Consider the following 21065-nt stretch of genomic DNA (forward strand, 5'->3'; position numbering starts at 1 on the left):
AGCAGCAAACGGGTCTCCTCTTATAGGCATATTTGGCAATTAGATGGTTCAAAACAAAGCAGTTATCAATAGTAGATCTGTTCTGTCTAAAACCTGCTTGTTCTTCTGTGAGGATGTTGTTTTCCTCTACCCAGATTTCAATTCTGTTCAAAAGGTACCTAGCATATATTTTTGCTACAATGTCAATCAGGCTGATGGGCCTATAATTACTAGGATCCTTTTTATTCCCTTTTTTATATATAGGGACAACTATTGCCATCTTCCACCCATCTGGTATATGGCAGGTGTTATTTATGTGTGTAAAAAGACCTGCTAATACAGGGCCCCACCAGTTGGGAAATTTCTTAAATAATTCTGCTGGTAAAAAATCCTCGCCTGGGGCTTTATTGCTCTTTAAGCTTTTAATGATGGACTGTATCTCCTTTTCTGAAACTGGTGGCCAAGGGGGGAGGGTTCTAGGATTTATCAAATCACTGTTTAAAAATAATTTCTTTACCGGTTCGGTGGGGGCAAACAAGCACTGATAATAATTCTCCCAGTCCGCAGCAGAGATTGGTATGTCAAATGCAAATCTCCGTTCCTTCAGAATACCTGCTACTGAGTGCCAAAATAATACTGAATTATGACTTCTGGCAGCCAACTCAAGTTCTGACCAGATTGAAATGGCAAAACGCTTTTTCTTTAATGTTATAGTTTTTTTATATTCCCTTCTTGTGTGCAGCATCTTAGCTTGTATATGGGCAGTAGGATTCCTCTGGGCAAGCCTCATGGCTGCCTTCAATTTCTTTTTCTGTCGCTGGCAATCAGGATCAAACCAGCGAGGTCTACCCACTTGGGCTCTTTTTGTAGTAGGTTTAGCTGTTAGGTGTTGCTTCAGTATGTTACACAACTTGTCGATATGAAAATGAGATAAATAAGTGTATTTACATTACTAGGTATTGGAGAAAACTGTGTAAAGGGAAAGGAGGTTATTTACAAATATGAAAATGAGAAACTTTAAACGTTTAATCTTAATGTAAAATTAAAACTGGAAAAATATATAAGGTGTTTTGATATCTTAAAAATGGAATGTTAAAATATAAAATATACTAAGGTATTGATAAATATAAGAAGACTATTAAATGACTGATGGATAGCAATGAAAAGTATGTTAATTTAGATGAGAGATAATATGTATTAAAGGAAATAAGAGAGAGGGAATATTAGTTACAACAACTTGGAGATCTGTAATAATATGTATTTGTCTGAAATGGAACTATTGTAACCCAGACACGTTGCTTTTTAAAGATATTATTGTAATAGTGGAAAATTAATTAAAAAATAATATCCAATCATACTATTTGATAGAAAAATGTGGGTTAGACAGCATCACCACCAGATGGATTCGTAGCTGGCTGACCGGCCGTACTCTGTGTAGTCCTCAATGGAACTGCGTCTACATGGAGGGAGGTGTGTAGTGGGGTGCCCCAGGGCTCTGTTCTGGGCCCAGTGCTCTTCAACATCTTCATCAACGATTTGGATGAGGGGATAGATGGGGAACTCATCAAATTTGCAGACAACACCAAGCTGGCAGGAATAGCCAAAACTCCAGAAGATAAGCTTAAGATACAGAAGGATCTTGACAGACTTAAACATTAGGCGCTATCTAACAAAATGAAATTCAGTGGTGAAAAAAGTAAGGTTCTACATTTAGGCAAGAAAAACAAAATGCACAGGTATAGTATAGGTGGTACCTTGCTCAGGGATCTTGGAGTCCTAGTGGACAGTCACTTAAATATGAGCCAGCAGTGTGCTGCAGCTGTCAAAGCCAACACAGTGCTAGGCTGAATTAACAGGGATAGAATCAAAATCACGTGTTAATACCACTTTACAATGCCTTGGTAAGGCCACACTTGGAATACAGCATCCAGTTTTGGTCACCCCGATATAAAAAAGATGTTGAGACTCTAGAAAGAGTACAGAGAAGAGCAACAAAGATGATCAAGGTAAAACATACAAGGAACAGTTGCTGGAATTGGGTATGTCTAGCTTAATGAAGAGAAGGGCGAGGGGGGACATGATAGCAGTGTTCCAATATCTTAGTGGCTGCCACAAAGAAGAGGGAGTCAAGCTATTCTCCAAGGCACTTGAAGGCAGGACAAGAAGCAACGGATGGAAACTAGCCAAAGAGAGAAGCTAGAACTAAGAGAAATTTTCTGACAGTTAGAAAAAATCAGTGGAACAACCTGCTTCCAGAAGCTGTGAATGCTCCAACACTGGAAATTTTTAAAAAGAAACTGGACAGCCATTTGTCTGAAGTGGTTTGGGGTTTCCTGTTTGAACGGGGTTGGACTGGATGACCTCCAAGATCCCTTCCTCCTCCTTATTATTATTATTATTGCTGAAAACTTCTTAGCTAGATTTTTCTTTGCTTGAACAAATATAAATGGTGCCTCACAGGTGAAATTTTAGTCCTGAAACATTGTACTTAGCAGGACATGGAAGCTGGGATTTCCTCAAGGAGAAATGAAGTAGAGGAAAAGAAGCAGAGAAAATAGGAGTTGCATTAAATAATCAACATAATGACAATACATAACTTCTTTGTGTATCTAGCCAAGGTCTAGATTTGCTAGATTTGGGCCTCTTGAATAGAAGTAAAATGCTGAAATAATTATTAAAACAAGAGTTTCCCAGACTCAAGCACAAGTTTTCTTTAAAATGCTAGTATTGGGAAGTACAAATTTGAACTTCTGTATCAGATACATTTCACATTTTGTTAGACTTTGAATTTTTTTCTTTTTTTTGTGGGGCTGTTCTAGTGCCAAGGATGATCTTGATCTTGATGCCCTTGCTGCTGAAATAGAGGGTGCAGGTGCTGCCAAGGAACAAGAGCCTCAAAAATCTAAAGGCAAGAAAAAAAAAGAAAAGAAAAAACAGGATTATGAGTAAGTACGAAACTTATCCTTATAGTTCTGATACAATTTAGGTTAGATGCATGGAAGCAAACTTTGTGAATATCCTTGTAGCATGTTATGGAGATGGGAGCTAAAAAGCTATATTTGGAGTCAAAGCTTGTACAAGTGCATTTAATGATAACAAAGAGAATTGTGATAAGGATGATAGAGACCAAATTTAGTTTTTCATCTCTAGTTTCATTGGCATTTTCAGCAATGGCAACATTTTGCAGAAATGTTTTGGTGGCATCCTACTGAGTTGTTAAGCTAAGACAAAATGTCTTGTCTTCCCTATTCACCTGTGTGCTATTGGCCATCAAACTATCATTTTCCTTTTAGTTTCACTGTCCAACTATTATATGAGAACTGGCACACTGCTCTAAATTTCTTCTTAAGTAGTTTTCCAGATGAAGGAACATGAGAGTGCCAATCTCATAGATACATTAACTTGCTATGTGTTTATATGATACTTTTTAGCTTAGAAAATAAAATATGGCAGGGTATATACTGTAGAATTCACCCTCTCCTCTATCTCTTTTTCCCTGACAATGTTTTGGGCAGTTTCAAGAAGATGAAAGAGAAGGAATGTTATGATTTAGACTGCTAAACAACCCTACTTTAAACACTATCTATCTGAAATGGGTCATCTGCTTGAGTAGAGGGTTGGATTAAAGGACCACCAAGGTCCCTTTCAACTCTTTTATTCTCTTATTCTGTTATCAGACTTACCCAATGATTGACTTCTGTTTTCTTAGTGTATAAACAGGATCTCAATAATGTCATTCTTATTGCAGTGAAGATGATATCTTGAAAGAGTTGGAAGAGCTGTCTCTAGAAACACAAGGTGGGAGAGTTGAAAAAGAACCAGTTGTAGCAAAGGTAAAAATACTGCAAAACTGGTGCTCAAAGCTTTAAAATACTGTGTGTCTTTTCTGTCAAATTAATTCATCTGGAAACACTATGTATAATAATTTAACACTGAAATTTACCCACTTGCCTGGAAACTGGTCTGGAAAGTTATCTTGTGAGCAGAACATCTCCAAAACATTTGACCAGATTACTCAAAAGGGCTTTTTTTAACACTTTCATTGTAAAAAAAAGCTGTTGGATAGTTCACAGATATTAGCATTCTTGTTCAAAGTTATTTGTAAATTGTGCCTTCAGTATTGCACAATATTATACAATGTTAGGTGATTGTATCCATACTTTAAACTTTCTCTGACATATTCTGTATACACAAAATGGATTTCTACATTGAATTATCCCATTTTAAGTAGAAAAGAAAATCATTTGATATAGGAAATTAAACCCAAAAGGTAATGCAGTATACACAATGAAAATTTTAAGGGTTGTGTTTGTCAGAGAAAGTTAATACCTTGTAGAAGTGATGCAAGCAGTATGACTGAATAAGAATAAGATGTTTTAAATATGTCCAAGATTAATTTATATTTTATCTCAATCCCATTAGTCTTAATGCTTAAGGAATGTCCATATATTTCATTTATATCCAAAGAGAGAAGTTTATATTCACCAGTGGGGATGTTTGCTTACAGTCCATATAACCAGATACACAAAAGTATCAGAATACAACCTAAATCTCAATTTCCTTTACATATCAAAATCAACTGATATATTTATAGAGTAACCAAAGTTATATTTTAGTCTAACAATATTAGGAAATGCGGTATTTGGATATTGGCTATTGATCTTTGAAGCATAATGATTCAGCTGCATTTCCTTTGCTTCTCACAAAGGTCTGAAACTTTGTGTTGCCTTGATTTCCAGTGAATAAATGATGAATGACATTGGGTGAATTCATTTGAAGGTGCTAATGAAACCTTTCTTAAGATTATCTGGCAATTATCTGTTTAGATTAAATGGCATCCTTTTTCCATTCTTTATCCCCTTTATGCCTGTAAAATTAGAGCCCTGTCAGAATTTAGTACCAATTCGAACTTGCCAGGGAGCGCAGTAGTCCTGTATAGAGCTTTAGGTGTTCTGCTCCTGAGAAGTAAGTCTGGGTATGCATTGCCTGGCTGGTGCAGATATGGCACCCTGAAGGAGGGAGCTCAGCTTCATCCCCTGCCTTCCCATTTAATTTTTTTATGGTAGCTCTTGTCTATACTCATGCTTATCAGTTGTACCCAATCATGCCTCAGGAATGCAGGGCTGGGGAAAAAAACCCTACCCAGATCCTCATCCATGTCCTGCTGATTCCCCTGAAAGACCCTCAGAGATGGGCTACAGCTGCTGGAAGGAGCGAAGAAATGCCCTGAGGAGCAGGTTGTTGGCTTGAGGGGCTTGAGCCAGGGGAGATATGCCAAGCAAAAAAACGACCAGGAAGAAGGCTACTGTCAAGAAAGGTGCACTAAGTTGACTGGGCAACTCTTTTCTGAGGGGGCTTGGGGCTACACAGGTTGTGGGACTGATAGGAGACAAGTAGGTGTTCTGCAGAGTTGTTCCCAAGGCAAGCAGTGGTGGCAGAACTCAATTCAATTAATGGGATCTTTGAGAAGGGTGGAATGTGGTGTAGCAGGAAGATGCCATAGAGTGATACTGCAAAACAGAGCTCTATGCTGCCATTCACCTTATCAGGCAATTGCTATTTCCTGCCAACTTTTGAAAGCCTGTCCAGGTAGCTGTTGTCTTCCAGATGATTACTAGGAGAAATCGGGCAGTCAGAGAAAGGGGAAGATAACAGCTTAGCTGCTGGCTTAACCAGTGAGTTTGGTCCAAGTTCTGACAACAGTCCAGCTTTGTTGGAAGAGTTGCAAATGTAAGGGTTTTTACAAGCTTCAGGTGTCAGTGCTCTCTTCTATAATACTTGCCTCAGACTATTGCTGCCCAGCTGCCCGCCATCCTGTCCAAAGATTCCTGAGACTATTTCCAGACCCTGCTGCTATTGGCCTAGAAGCCAACACTGTCACATTCTTACCTATGTCTTTCCAGCTGTGTAATCTCTGTACTCCCTGCTTCCCTCATAGGGCAACTGTCTCAAGTGTCTTTCTGCCTGATGTGTTCCATCCTGTCCACAAGCCATCCTGTCTTTAATGCTGCTGCCGTTGGCTTTAGACCCAATTCTGCAACTCTTCTGCCTGCCTCTTTCCTCCCCTATTTACCTCATGGACTTAATTCATGCTTTGCTGATCTCTCCCCATATCCTTTCTACAGATACCTTCCTTATACTACTTCTAAGTACTATTGTGTTTGCTGATCTTGGGTCTGGCTCTAGAAAGTGTGTGCCTGCTTGCCCTCATTCTCTTTGCAGGACCACTGCTAAGGTTGTTCTGCCCCACCCCTCCTAACCCACTGCCTGGTTCTGCTGTTGATGGTCTTGGGTTCAATTTAGCCCTCCTTCCTCCCCTCTCTGCAACTACGTTCCTTCCCTTCTCACAATATGAACTTAATCAGGTGTATTATTGAAACTGAATTTTTATCACATTGTATAGCCTAATAATCTTATTAATTTAAGACTTATCAAATTATATTTCAAAGAAATGTGCTTTCAGGAGCAATTGAATACAGTCCAGACAGGAAAAGGTTCACATATACAGTGCTGTGCTTGATGGTTCCTTTGCCACATGCAGAAAAACTTACAAATGCAAAATCTTTAGCAAAAAGCACAACTTATTGTACAACTTCTCTACACTTTTTGAACAAGATTTTATTATATGTAGCATCTGAAGCATTTGTTCAGATTTCTTTTCCCACCACTCCCAACCAAATTGAAGGAGGTATATTTCTGAGAGGTGTTTTTGTTTGTTTATGGTCAATAGTCAGAAAATGATTGCAAACCAAATATACAGGTTTCTATTGTTATTTTCAATTTCTGATTTATTTTAAAAATTTATCAGGTAGAGAATGAAAATGAAGAATTTAGCCTGTCAAAACAAGATAAAAAGAAGAAGGGCAAGAATAAAATGGCTAGCTTAGAGGAGGAAGATGGCAGTGAAGAAATGGAGGACAAAGAAAAAAAATCTAAAAAGTCCCTCAAACCCAAGAAAGAACTACTCTCCGGGAGTGATGATGATGATTTTGAATGGAAAAAAAGGAAAGGAAAAGTTCAGAAATCAGGTAATAAGTACGAATTTTCTGAAGAAGATGAAGCTGGCATTGTGAAGAAGAGCAGAGAGCAGGCACAATACGTGTCGTCTGCTGAAAATGAAGATGAATTGGATGAAGGCTCACAGGCAAAAAAGGGGCAGAAGAAAAACCAGAGGGCAAAACTAGTGGCTGAGACTGAAAGCGGAGATGACATGGATAACTCTTCATTTAAAATCAAAACTGTGGCTCAGAAGAAGGCAGAAAAAAAAGAACGAGAAAAGAAAAAACGGGAGGAGGAGAAGGCTAAACTAAGGAAACAGAAGGAAAAAGAAGACTTGGAAGCTAATAAAGAACAGGCAAAGCTGAAGAAGACTGACAAAGGAACTGCATCAGATCAGCTGTCAACATCTGCCACTGTGGAAAAGGGAGAGACTCCAGAAGTAGCAGAAGGTTAGTAACATTTGGGAAATATGTGAGAAGCAGATTTTTAAAAAATTTTATACTTGGTTTCTCAACAAAATAAGTAGTGATAAAAGTGTCCCAGAGCAGACTATTAAAGCGTTTAGTCTTGTAATATGCCAAGAAATATTAACATATACAGTTGATCGGTCTTTATAGCACTATCCTCAAATCTTTTCACATTTGACCATCAGCAAATGATACCACTCTGATTTTATATGTACATTGAGAAATTGGGTTTGCTTGTGAAAGACATACTTAGGAAGAAGATTTATAGTCCTTTTTTGGCTATTAGAATTTTGCAGGTTTCAGTGTGTAACCTAATGAATGGCACTAATTATAGTTTGGACTCATTCTTGACTCATCAGTTATCTTTTTAAACCTATTCTGTGGTTAAAATTAATTGAACGCTGCCTAGTTATTCATATTGCTGACCTGATAGTTTATTCAATTCAATTTATTAAATACCAAGTATTTAAGCGTGCCTAACTTTTGTTAGGGACGCGGTGGCTCAGTGGGTTAGGACGCTGAGCTTGTCGATCAGAAGGTCGGCAGTTTGGCGGGTCGAATCCCGAGTGCCGCGTAACAGAGTGAGCGCCTGTTACTCGTCCCAGCTTCTGCCCACCTAGCAGTTCGAAAGCACGTAAAAATGCAAGTAGAAAAATAGGGACCGCTCCGGTGGGAAGGTAACAGCGTTCCGTGCGCCTTTGGCGTCTAGTCATGCTGGCCACATGACCACGGAGACGTCCTCGGACAAGCGCTGGCTCTTCGGCTTTGAAACGGAGATGAGCACCGGCCCCTAGAGTCGGAAACGACTAGCACGCATGTGCGGGGGAACCTTTACCTTTACCTTTAACTTTTGTTACTTTTTAAGTTCTTATACAGAATTATGTCTGGTGCTTCAGCAATTAACTTTCTTTTTTAGTTAATGATAATGAAGGTGAGAAAAAGAAAAAGGATAAAGACAAAAAGAAAAAGAAAGAGAAAGATGAAAAGGAGAAAGAGAAAAAAAAAGGTCCCAGTAAGGCCACAGTTAAAGCAATGCAAGAAGCCTTGGCTAAACTGAAAGAAGAGGAGGAAAGGGCAAAGAGGGAAGAAGAAGAACGTATCAGACAACTTGAAGAGCTAGAAGCCAAACGTAAAGAAGAGGTATTACATTTTTTCCTATAGATTGAGAAGACTGGCTTGTCTCTACGTTTTTGGCTTTGAAAGGCAAAGATACTCAGAATCAGTGGTGGGATTCAAATATGTGAACAACCGGTTCTCTGTGTAGATGCCACTTCCGGACCTGGGCAACAAAAAATTAGCTACCGGTTCTGCCGAAGTGGTATGAACCGGCTGAATCCCACCACTGCTCAGATCCTTTGCCATGTAATTTTTTTTTCTGTATTGAAAATCATTAAGCTATTGGTATAATTAATCCTGATTTTTATTTGTTGTTGAATTACATGTTAGTATATTTGTAATGCAATGCTGTATACATTTACTTAAAGTGAAATCTAAATCAGACTCCCCACTGAAGGTGTGCAGCATTACAACCTTATCATGCCAAGTTCCAACCATGTGCACTGGAAGCAGTGGTGGGATTCAAATATATGAACAACCGGTTCTCTGTTTGGACGCCGCTTCCAGAAGTCCATTCTGGGCCTGGGCAACAAAAAATTAGCTACCGGTTCTGCCGAAGTGGTCCGAACTGGATGAATCCCACCACTGACTGGAAGTCATAAAGTGGCTAAAACTTGATTTTTGTAGGAACGCTTGGAACAAGAAAAAAAGGAAAGGAAAAAACAAAAAGAAAAGGAGAGGAAAGAACGTTTGAAGAAGGAAGGAAAGCTTCTAACCAAATCTCAAAGAGAATCCAAAGCCAGGGCAGAGGCCACTCTTAAGTTGCTGCAAGCACAGGGTAAGGATTGCTCTTTATATTAATTTTCTAGTTTTCATCCTGTTCAGGGTAAAATATCATACATGTTTCATTAGAATATGGTTGTTAGGATAGCACAGGGTCATTTTAATGGAAATGCTGTAACTCTTGCAATTCTTATTTGTATTGTGTAAAGTATTAAGTCAAAATACTGCAATTCTATACTCTTTATTCAGAATGGCCTCCAATGAATTAAGTGAAAATTTATTACTGACAAAATCTGCTTCAGATCAAGTTGTACAATTGTAAATGAGCGTCTGCGATCATGTTTAAACAATCCTATTTTATTTTAGTAAGCCAAAGTACAAATAAGCTCTGCGCTTTTATGTGTAGTTCTTTGTTGCCATTCAGGTCATCTTTTTTTTTCTTCAGCTCTACTTCATTTAGCATACAGATTAGAAACTATTGTTATTACCTGATGTTTTCTGTATTTTTTCCACTGAATTTAAGGTGTAAGTACTATTAATATTTATTATTCAATAATAGAAATACTAGTGTAAAATCAAAACACTAGCAGATTAACTGATCCATAATGAAAGTCCTAAGTCTCAATCTAGACATACTGTATTTGGGTCAAGATGTTTGTCCTCAAATTTTATCCTATTTTGTTAATTTCAAAATTCAATCCCTTGTCATTTTTTTTGTTTAATGTGCAGGTGTGGAGGTGCCATCCAAAGATTCAGTACCAAAAAAAAGACCCATTTATGAAGACAAAAAGAAAAAAAAGCAACAGCAACAAGAAAACAAAGAAGGTAATGATTTTGTTTATGAATAACTGTAAACACAGAAAAAGGTTAAAAATCAAGAAGAGAAGATTAAATCATTTCATTCACTACTTTCTGTGCTTCCACGTATCTCCTTTCATACATCTTTATAGAGCAAAGGATAGTCTTTAGTGGGTTGTGCCGTCCAGTGAGAGGTCCATCAGGAGAATCTCTTTTGCACAAAGTGCTTAAATACCAGAGATGTCCTGCTGGTGAATTCCTGCACCAGGTGGGGGATTGAACCAGATAATCTCTAAGGTCTCTTCCACCCTACCCTACCCCTATCATTCTATGATTCAATAAATTCTTGACTGACTTAAAATATTAATGCAAGAATCTGAGATGTTCCAGATAGGTTTGTACAAAGTGATGGTTCATTCCTTTTCTGCTTTCATATTAGATAAATTGAAAAGTAAAATATATGTCATGATCAGTAAGAGTTAAAAGTTTTTTCTTTACTATGTGCTTGTATCAGAATAAATTGGAATTTCATAGGATAATGAGTATAATTTAGCCATGCAACAAAAGCATTGAAAAGTTCTCTGCCTTTTAAAAAAGATTAATTTTGTGTAGAATGTTTCTGATTTATAGTAAATTGACATGATTTATATTCTTAATAATTAGGATGCTATTTCTATGTTTTTATGTATCTACAGGTATTTTAAACTTATTTTCATTCTTACATCCTGCGCTAGCCATTAATGCATAAATTAATTAATCAAATGGATATTACTGCAGAGACCACATGCATTATAATTTACTGTGCTTACAGTGTAGGGAAGTCTGCATTAAATAGTGAGTCCTTTGTCAAATGGACTTCCCTTAGAGGCTGTGGTTATTGGATAGCTTAGAAGCATAAATATTGTTTTTAGGCTAATTGAATGTATGTAAGTATGGCTGAAGGAGCTTTGTTCTTGAACAATGACATGAATTTAAAATAGCCATAACTAATAATTTTAAATTGCATTTTTAGAAATTACAGAATTGGCATCCCCAGTGGAAGAAACTGCAGAAACAGTTGTACCAGAAAAAGAGGAGATTAATCTTCAAGCTAAACCAGGTCAGTTCTAAACTGAGCATTCAGTCTTTCTTTATATCATAATCAGCTCTTTGTGGTACCCTCATTTAATTTCCTTAAATTAATCTCTGTGTGAGGCTATTCTATGATCTTTATAAAAAAATTTCAAATGTTTACATTCAGCTAGTAAGAAATTAGTTTAATGCCCAGTAAGCTATGAAGCAAACTTTGTTGCATAGAAAAATCTATCATTGTTTAGTTTCAGAAGAAAAAGAGGAAGAACCTGAAGATGCAGGATTAGATGACTGGGAAGCTATGGCCAGTGATGAAGAAAGAGAAAAAGGTAAATTTTTGAAAAAGAACGGAATATTACAAGGAATGTGAGAATGTGTTTGTTTTCATTAAAGCCTTGGCTTGTTTTTCTAGTAAGGGAAAGTAAGCAACCAGTGTAAACATGATTCAAATGGTATTTCAAACTGTTTATTTATTTATTTTATTAGTTTTCCAATATTACAGTAGTATCTTTAAAAAGCAATGTGGTGTCTGGGTTACAATAGTTCCATTTCAGACAAATACATATTATTACAAATCTCCAAATTGTTGTAACCAATACTTCCTCTCTCTTTTTTCCTTTCATACATACTATCTCTTATCTAAATTAACATACTTCTCATTGCTATCCATCAGTCATTTAATAGTTTTCTTATATTTATCAATACTTTGCTATATTTTATATTTTAACATTCCATCTTTAAAACATCAAACACCTTATATATTTTTCTAGCTTTAATTTTACATTGATATTAAAATTAAACGTTTAAAATTTCTCATATTGCTAAATAACCTCCTTTCTCTTTACAAAATTTTCTCCTATACCTAGTAATGTAATCCAGTTCTTATTTATCTCATTTCCATATCAATATTAGTAGTACAATATTAGAATAGTAATCATTAGAATACCAATTGCAAGGAGGAGAAAGAGGAGGAGAAAATAATATTCTTGTTTCTCATTTATAGTTTCCACATATTAAAAATTAACGTATTTTTCGGACCATAAGATGCACCTGACCATAAGGCGCACCCAGTTTTTAGAGCAGGAAAACAAGAAAAAAAAATATTCTGAACCAAACGATTCACTTAGTGACTGTTCAAAGTTACGATGGCAGTGAAAAAAGTGACTTATGACCATTTTTCACACTTATGACCGTTGCAGCATCTCCAGGGTCATGTGATTTACATTTGGATGCTTGGCAATCGATTCATATTAATGATGGTCACATTGTTCCAGGGTCATGTGATCGCCTTTTGCAACCTTCTGACAAGCAAAGTTAGTGGGGAAACCAGATTCACTTAACAATCATGTTACTAATTTAATTTCTCTCTCCTCTTTCTCTCCCTCTCTCCCCCTTCCTCTTTCTTTCTCCTCTCTCTCCCTCTTTCTCTCTGTCTCCCTTTCTCTCCCTCTCCCTCTTTCTCTCTTTTTCCCTCTATTTCTCCCTCTTTCTCTCTCCCTCTATTTCCCTCCCTCTTTCTTTCTCCTTGTCTCTCTCTCCCTCTTTCTCTCCCTTTCTTTCTCTCCCTCCCTCTTTCTCTCTCTCCCTCTATTCCTCTCCCTTTCTTTCTCCTTGTCCCTCCCTATTTCTTTCTCCTCTCTCTCCCTCTCTTTCTCTCCCTCCCTCTCTCTCTCTCTCTCCCTCCCTCTCCCATTGTCCTTTCCTCCCTCTTTGTCCTTCCCTCCCTCTTTGTCCTTCCCTCTCCGCGTTAGAGCAGTACCCGCGGAGGCGGCCCTGCGGCCCAGCTTTCTCTTGCAGAAAGCAAGCTGAAACGGAGCGAGGGAGATTGCCAGGAACGCGAATCGGCTGATCTCGCGCTGCTGCAATCTCCCTCGCTTGGTTTCAGCTTCCCTTGCTACAAGAGAAAGCAGGCTGAAACAGAGCGAGGGAGATTGCATCAGCGTGAGATCGGCCGATTCGTGTTCCTGGCAATCTCCCTCGCTCCGTTTCAGCCTGCTTTGTAGCAAGGGAAGCTGAAACCCAGCGAGGGAGATTGCATGAGCGCGAGATCGGCGTTTCTCAGCACGTGCCGATTCATGCTCCTGGCAGTCTCCCTTGCTTTCCACTTGCAGAGGTTGGGGCTGGCCATACGGATCACCTTCGGACTATAAGACGCACCCTCGTTTTCCTCCCCACTTTTGGGGGGAAAAAGTGCGTCTTATGGTCCAAAAAATACAGTAACCAAAATTTCTTCCGTTTCAACATTTAATACATCCTCTCATGTCACTACATCCAAGTATATTAGTTACGTTCTATCATTTTTAACATATATACATCTTAATCCATATCATTTAAGGAACTCAATATTTCAATGTTAGTATTCATACATCTGTGTTTTATTTTTTATTTTTTTTAATTAGTATTTTTATCTACTCATCAAAACAATCTCTCGTATTCCAAATACAGTCCTGTCTATTTTGGTATTATCTATTTCAGGCCTCTTAAGAATGTCCATATTTCTTCAATCTTATTCTTGCTTTCTTCCTTTGCCATGTCATTTTTCGCTTCTTTGCCTCAGGATCATCAAAGCATTCTTGTGTTGTTATATCATATTGAAGTGGCCCACTAGTCTCCACTTTTGAAGGATTGAGGAGTCTGTTAACAGCACCAAATCTTCTCATTATTTTCACCTTTTGATATAATTGTCCTGGTCTGAATAGATTTTTTTCCGCCTTTTTCCATTATAATCTTCAAAAGTCTGTATTTGTTGAATATTTAATTCTTCTGCCAATGTATTTGATTGTTCGATTTCTTCTGTTAATTTCTGTCCCAATAAAATATTAGTTGTAGTCACAGTTGAGTTTGTTTCTTCGAGATGCTTTCTAGTTCTTTTCCAAAAGCTCTTATTTCATCGCCAGCTGAAGAAAGGAACTGATAAGTTTGGTAAGATATTTCCCATATAGAATAGATTTGTTTTTGAAACTCTTCCATAGTGAAGTTTCACATCTGGTGTTCAAGGTTAATCTTATCTTGTTTTTCTTAAATATTTTCTTGATTTTTTTAAAGAGAAACACAGATTGCAATTTCAGGTTTAGCCACCGGGTGTCCCCCAAGCGCTTTGAAAATTCCTTTCTTTTAGTCCATTTCTTTTTTCAACTTTTTTTAAAAAAAACACCCCTGGGCTAGCTCACCGCTTATTTGAAGGGAGGGTTGAATTCCCCCCTCGCTCTTCACGGGGGAAGGAACTTAGCAGTTTATTTAGGTGAAAAGAAGAAGATTAAGGTATAAGAGAGGAATCTTACCCCCGACTCTTCCACGCTGCTTTAATGTTGCCTGATGGTAAGTTTGACTTCGGCTGTCTGCAGTCTTTCGTGTGCCGGTACGAAGGGAATGCAGGCACTAACAGGACGGTTGCGGCTCCCCTGCGTTTCTGCAAAAGCCCCTTCTATCTGGTCGCCCCTCCAAGGCGGCTCTTTGGCCCTTTTAGGACCCCCCACCAATGTGAAACTGGATGTGGAAGACGAGAGCCATCCTCCAAACGTCTATGTCGGCTGACTTGGCAAACCGGAAGTGTCAAACTGTTTATATGTTGCTTGTTTTTCTGTTAATATTTAGCACTTTAGTAATTTGTAAAAATTATCTAGCTGTCCAATTGGGTGAGAAGGTCTAACAAGATTTTCTGTAGTGGGAACATAACCAAGAAAAGAATAAACAGTCTCTTGACTTTTTGATGCACTGTTGCCCCTTTGCATATGTGTCAGGTCAAGGGAAATGAGTCTGCAATGTATTTATTACATATTTTATATGTTGCTGGAAGAATTGTTGCTCAAAAGAATTCTCAAAAGAATTCTCAGTGATATGCAACATTACCTACAAATACCTGGGCAAGGCAGAGTTGTGTGAACCAAATTAGAATCAGAATAACAGAATTGGAAGGGACCTTGGAGAACTTCTAGTCCAACCATCTGCTCAGGCAGGAAATCCTATACCATTTCAGACAAATGGTTGTCCAGTCTCTTCTTTAAAAATTCCAGTGTTGGGGCATTCACCGCTTCTGGAGGCAGGTTGTTCCACTGGTTAATTGCTCTAACTCAGGAAATTTCTCTTTAGTTCTATGTCATATTAAGTAACTTGTATTTCTTCATCAGAGAGAAAAACTGTCCATATTGACGTCAAAGAACAAAATGAAGATGAGGATGAAGATGAAGATGATGAGGATATGGAAGAGAGTGAAGATTCTGAAGAAGGAGAAAGTGAAGGAAGTGAAGAAGATAAAACTTCAGATGAAAAAGAATCGGACCCACCAGTTGCTGCAAAACAGTCTGTAGAAAAAAAGCTAAATAAAGAAATAAGTTCAGATTCAGAGTATGAATCGGATGATGATCGCACTAAAGAAGAACGTTCATATGACAACGCTAAACGTCGAATTGAGGTAGTTGAACATTTTCTCAAACAGCATTTTTTGCCTTTTCCCCATGAACTGGAGAAGGCTCTGCATTTCAGCCAGAATTATTGCCTTTTGATACAGAATTATAGTATTTAACTAAATATAAACATCTGTTCATGATGTCAACTAGCATATAACTCTTGAGGTTTATTTTAAAAAGAAAGCTAAAAAACATCGGGGATATTGCATTGGTCTTTAAAATATTTGAATCCTCAAATCTGACTTGTTTGCATTTCATTTTGTTCTTTATTAATGGGTGAAACTTACTCTCAGTTTTTAATTTTAGAAACGTCGAATTGAAAATAATAAAAATGTAAATACTGAGAAACTACGAGCACCTGTTATCTGTGTGCTGGGACATGTAGATACAGGAAAAACAAAAATCCTCGATAAGGTAAGTCCAGATAAAGCAGTAGCTTGCAAACTGTTGGCTTTTACTTAAACTGAACACTTGTAGTAGTTGGGAACTGCTTAATATTATATAATAATAATTCTGGTATATTTCATATAGCTTCGTCATACTCATGTGCAAGACAGTGAGGCAGGTGGCATCACTCAGCAGATTGGGGCAACTAATGTTCCTCTGGAAGCCATTAATGAACAAGCAAAGATGGTGAAAACTGTAAGTAGGAGTCTTTCAGCCCCTTAGGTGCCTTTCATATAATACTATTAACTTGATACATAGAATTGAATTACTTACCTTATAGAGGTTTTTATGTCTATTGTATTATTCAATTGTAATTTTGCAAATGTCAGCAAAGATGGAGCTCACAATAATTTGGATGCTGCACTTAGCAATAAAAGCATCTTATGATCTTAAAATTATCTCAATTATCATAATCTAATAATTGAAAGTTACTCAATTGTTAACCTGTATATTAATAGTTAAAATATTAATGTACCTTCAAATGGAATTGGGATTGAACATTTGTAATAAATGTGGTCAAGTATGAAACTGTTATAAAAAATTGGTTTGCCTAAATATCAATTAATACTTTGCAATAATAGTTTGACAGAGAGACAGTCAAGATTCCAGGAATGCTTATCATTGATACTCCAGGACACGAGTCTTTTAGGTAACAGTTGATTATTTATATCATTTTGGGGTTACATTTTGTAATATATAATCTTAAAAACAGTTGCAGAAGCATAAATTAATCATATTTTAAGTGGTATGCTGTCTCGTATCTGTATTACATGTAGACTAATCAATAACCTAATCTTTCTACTTAATAGAATTTGTATTAAGAATAAACATTATTCATTCTTTGGTAAACCACAGGTCATGGTTTTTTCTGTTAGATATGTTGACAATATTCTTTTGAATTGCAGCAATCTTAGAAATCGTGGAAGCTCACTATGTGATATTGCAATTCTTGTAGTAGACATCATGCATGGTTTGGAACCTCAGACAATTGAATCTATAAACTTGCTGAAATCCAAAAAATGTCCCTTTATAGTTGCACTTAATAAGGTAAAGTCACTTTTCATTGAATGGGTTTGTATTCTATGATGTATTTTATTTTGGCTTTGTATGTTGCATGTATTAAGCTATTTTGATATGTAAAACATTTAATCACTGTTAAAGCATAATTTAGCACAGTGTAGGAAACCAGCTGTTTTCTTATGGAGTTTTTTTTTAAAGAAAAGCCCTTTTGTATTTAAATCCGTATGTAGCTCAGTGCTTTTTTCTTGCCCCAGCTTATCTAGATTTTCTTGAGAAGTTTATAAGCAGAATATGGCAGCAATTATCTCCTTTGTTGTGCTTCACACATCCATAATCAATGCTTTACATATCAGTGGTTAAAGTATTAGATTAGGAAGTAGTCAATCCAGGTTGTACTCTTCCCTCATGCAAAGAAGCTTAATCAAATCAAGGCTTTACTATACTTAAATAATAAAATAGTTTATTAGCATTTAATAAATTAGGTGAACATACCTATAAATATTTTGTCCCTTTTGGAAGAGCAGATGCAACTGAATTCATACTGTAGCCATCTGCATAAAGGTAAAGGTTCCCCCGCACATGCGTGCTAGTCATTTCCAACTCTAGGGGCCGGTGCTCATCTCCGTTTCAAAGCCGAAGAGCCAGCGCTTGTCCCAGGACGTCTCCGTGGTCATGTGGCCGGCATGACTAGATGCCAAAGGCGCACGGAACGCTGTTACCTTCCCACCGTAGTGGTTCCTATTTTTCTACTTGCATTTTTACATGCTTTCGAACTGCTAGGTTGGCAGAAGCTGTGACAAGTAACAGGTGCTCACTCTGTTACGCGGCACTCGGGATTCAACCCGCCAAACTGCCGACCTTCTGATCGACAAGCTCAGCGACCTAACCCACTGAGCCACCGCGTCATCTACATACGAAAGATTAATACTGGATTGTACTAAAATGAATATCAGCTTAAGAATGCTTTTGTACTGTCTCTTTATACCCACATCATTTCAGGACTTTTAGTCCTGTATGTTTGAGAATGAAAAGAATGGCAATTTATGTAGATGTAAGTGGATTTAATTCAGTGGAATTAAATGTTTAAATGATTGGTTCTTAAGGACCATTTGCATAAAGGGCCAATAGCTGTATTTGAAGCTCTGGTGTAGAAACAGTCTTCAAATTTCTCCTGCAAGAAGGACTTTAGCATTCAATTGTCCCACATTAGCATTCGGTTGTTTGGAAAAAATCAACTTATTTCAGTGAACGAATAGGGGACTGTGCGTTTAAATGAAGATCCAAAGTATGAACATGTTGATTACCATATAGTTTATTTGCTTGCTTATTTCCATATATACAAAGAGTATTTACTACATAGTTCTGCCTGAATAATACAATATTAAATAGTGGGGAATTTGGTCTTCTTCAGATTGATAGATTGTATGACTGGAAAAAGAGTCCAGATACAGATGTAGCTGTTACTTTGAAGAAACAGAAAAAAAACACCAAGGATGAATTTGAGGAGCGTGCTAAGGCTGTCATAGTAGAATTTGCCCAGCAGGTGAGTATCAATTTGTTTAAAAAAATTGTTAATCATCTTGAGTATGCTTTGCGCCTTGTAATTCCTGTAGATAAAACTAGTCCAAGCACATTAACCATCCATGATCAAACAAATTTACAATCAAATGTTTGATAGAAGAACATTGAGAACAGATATGATATACATAGGAACTGTCCAGTTTTGGTTGGCTGTATCTAAAAAGACAGGCTTAGACAACAATTTCACAATTATAGATTGGTACCCCATAATGATTTAACAAAGTTGATTCAGACAGTGGCACTGTGGCTCAATTATCAAGATCCTTTCCAATCCAGCTTTCAGACCTGAATTTGATAGGGAGACATCCTTACTTGTCCAGTGAATGATCTCTGCTGGGAAGAGACATGGTGAAGTAATACTGAATTTGTCAAAACTTTCGTACTATTGACTGTAATATTTCTGAGGAAAACAAAAGGGAGATATTGTTGTACTGTGAAAAGTATTGTTTATATAAGGTCTACATTTATTTTAGGTTTACATTTAAAGTTCCATCTTGTCTGTTATTTAATTGTTCAAGCTGTTGTGAAAAATCCTGTATAGATTTGATACTTATTGTAATCAGTACTCTGATTATAATTTTCCTGCAGTCTTATTAATATTGATGTCATATGCCTTGGTAACTTGGACAACTTCTCAAGGGGCAACCCTTGAAGATGATATAGAAATTAGAAATTAGAGTTCCGGTGGCTGCGCGGCGCCGGAGACAGCCTTCCCGGGCTGCCCGCGGCTCAGCTGAGTGATTTTCGCCCGAAACAGCGCCGATCAGCTGTTCGGGCGAATTTGAAGCCCCCTCCTCGGGAGAAGAGGAGGGGGTGAGGCCCCAGGTAGGGGTTGAGTTCTCCGGGGCCGCCTGAGCTTGTAGCTTGGGCGGCTGAAGGATTGAACTCCCCCGTAGCCTGGGTGGCTCCCAGCTGGTCAGCGTCTCTGCTCCGGACTTCATGGAGCAGAGCCAGGCATCTGCGACCACCCCTGCCTGAAGGAAGGACTATGGAATAAAAGGAGCAGGCAGAGCGGTACAAGAGGAAAAGGTGAAGAGGATTATTATATTCTACTCTCTAGCTTGATGGACTTTTTAAACCTAAAGTGAAAGTGCGTCACAAGTGAAAAAGATGGCTAAACCTCCCTCAAAAACTCTTCGGAGTGCTGGAACTTCTCCGGTACAACAATCATCATTGCAGGCGTTGCATCTTCCTGATGTATTGACATCGAAGGATTTACAAGATGCTCTTGAAAAACATGCCCAGGTAATTCTGGAATCAATGGGTGATAAATTTGCACAGATGGAGGCGAAATTGGAGAAATTGGAGGAGAGAATGGAAGAGAGGATGGAACAGAAGTTCAGGGTGATGAAGGCAGACATTTTGTCCTCAGTGTATAAAGTGGCTGAATGTGTGGAAGAACTGGAGGAAAAAGTGGAAGATTTGACTCAAAAGAATGCCATATTAGAAGCAAAAGTACTGGAGAATGAAGATTTAAGAGACAAAATGGACAGAGAATTGAGTCTTGCTCAATATTACCAGATGCAGTTTGCTGTTAGAATTAGAGGTTTAAAAGAGAATATTAAGGAAGATCTAAAGCAGCTGATTTCTGAGGCTCTGGAAGTGGTATTGAATCAGCCAGCATCTGAAATAAAGGGAGGCATGGATAAAGTGTTTCGTGTGAATTCATGGATTGCAAGACAGAGAAAGCTCTGCCTAGAGATGTGGTGGTTTATTTTACTAAGAGGGAAATTAGAGATGAAGTTATACAAGTTGCCTATGATTCTAAAGTGGTGATTGCTGATCAAGAAGTTTTGGTTTTAAAAGAAATTCCTCCAAAGATTTTAAGGAGAAGGAAGGATTTTACATTCCTCGCGCAAGAGCTCAAGCAACGAGATATAAGGTTCAGATGGGAGATTCCAGTTGGGTTGATGGTGATGTATGAAGGTAAAAGGTACCGTCTGATTACTGTGATGCAGGCGCGAGATTTTTATAATAACGTTTTAAAAGCAACCTCATTATCACTTTTGGAAGCTGCAAAGGGATCTGGAGAAGGAGAACATCAAGAGACTGAGGATGGACAGACAGAGGAGAATGGTGCTGGAGGAGATCAAGCTACAATTTCTTTGGATGATCCTGGAGAGCGGAGGGTGACGCGTGCTGCTTTAAAACGATCAAAAAGAAAATAATAAAAGAGCAAGACCAGCAGAAGTCTATGGAACTTTCACAACGAACATCTAGGAAGTTATCGCAATGGACACGTGGGAAAAGATTTGGGTTAGGAACGTAAAGAGAACTTTTATAAAATGCTTTATAGATGGCATTTAGATCCTAAAAAGTTTGCAAGTATGTATCCGGACTATCAGCCAAAATGTTGGAGATGTGGAGATGAAGATGTTACATATTTTCATGTATGGTGGACTTGTAAAAAGATCAAGGCTTTTTGGATAAAAATTTGGTGGAATATGTAGAAGATTTT

At 37.8% G+C, this 21065-nt stretch overlaps 1 protein-coding gene across 3 annotated transcripts in view; it reads left to right on the top strand.

The window, feature by feature from the left end:
• The window catches only part of EIF5B (eukaryotic translation initiation factor 5B), a 43616-nt gene that overhangs the window by 11404 nt on the left and 11147 nt on the right, over nt 1-21065 (top strand). Inside the window, exons 2-15 of one of the 3 annotated variants that reach the window (XM_081326425.1) lie at nt 2799-2924; nt 3728-3812; nt 6788-7427; nt 8362-8585; nt 9189-9339; nt 10014-10109; nt 11095-11181; nt 11399-11482; nt 15281-15564; nt 15866-15973; nt 16091-16201; nt 16588-16655; nt 16912-17053; nt 18438-18569. In XM_081326425.1, the coding sequence (XP_081182551.1) occupies nt 2799-2924; nt 3728-3812; nt 6788-7427; nt 8362-8585; nt 9189-9339; nt 10014-10109; nt 11095-11181; nt 11399-11482; nt 15281-15564; nt 15866-15973; nt 16091-16201; nt 16588-16655; nt 16912-17053; nt 18438-18569 (2338 nt within the window). Of the gene's footprint in view, nt 1-2798; nt 2925-3727; nt 3813-5163; nt 5297-6787; nt 7428-8361; nt 8586-9188; nt 9340-10013; nt 10110-11094; nt 11182-11398; nt 11483-15280; nt 15565-15865; nt 15974-16090; nt 16202-16587; nt 16656-16911; nt 17054-18437; nt 18570-21065 lie in introns of those variants that run through there. The other 2 variants (XM_081326426.1, XM_081326427.1) reach the window with 2 other exon arrangements.

This window comes from Vipera berus, assembly GCF_964194415.1.
Source record: "Vipera berus genome assembly, chromosome: 4".
Taxonomy (NCBI): domain Eukaryota; kingdom Metazoa; phylum Chordata; class Lepidosauria; order Squamata; family Viperidae; genus Vipera; species Vipera berus.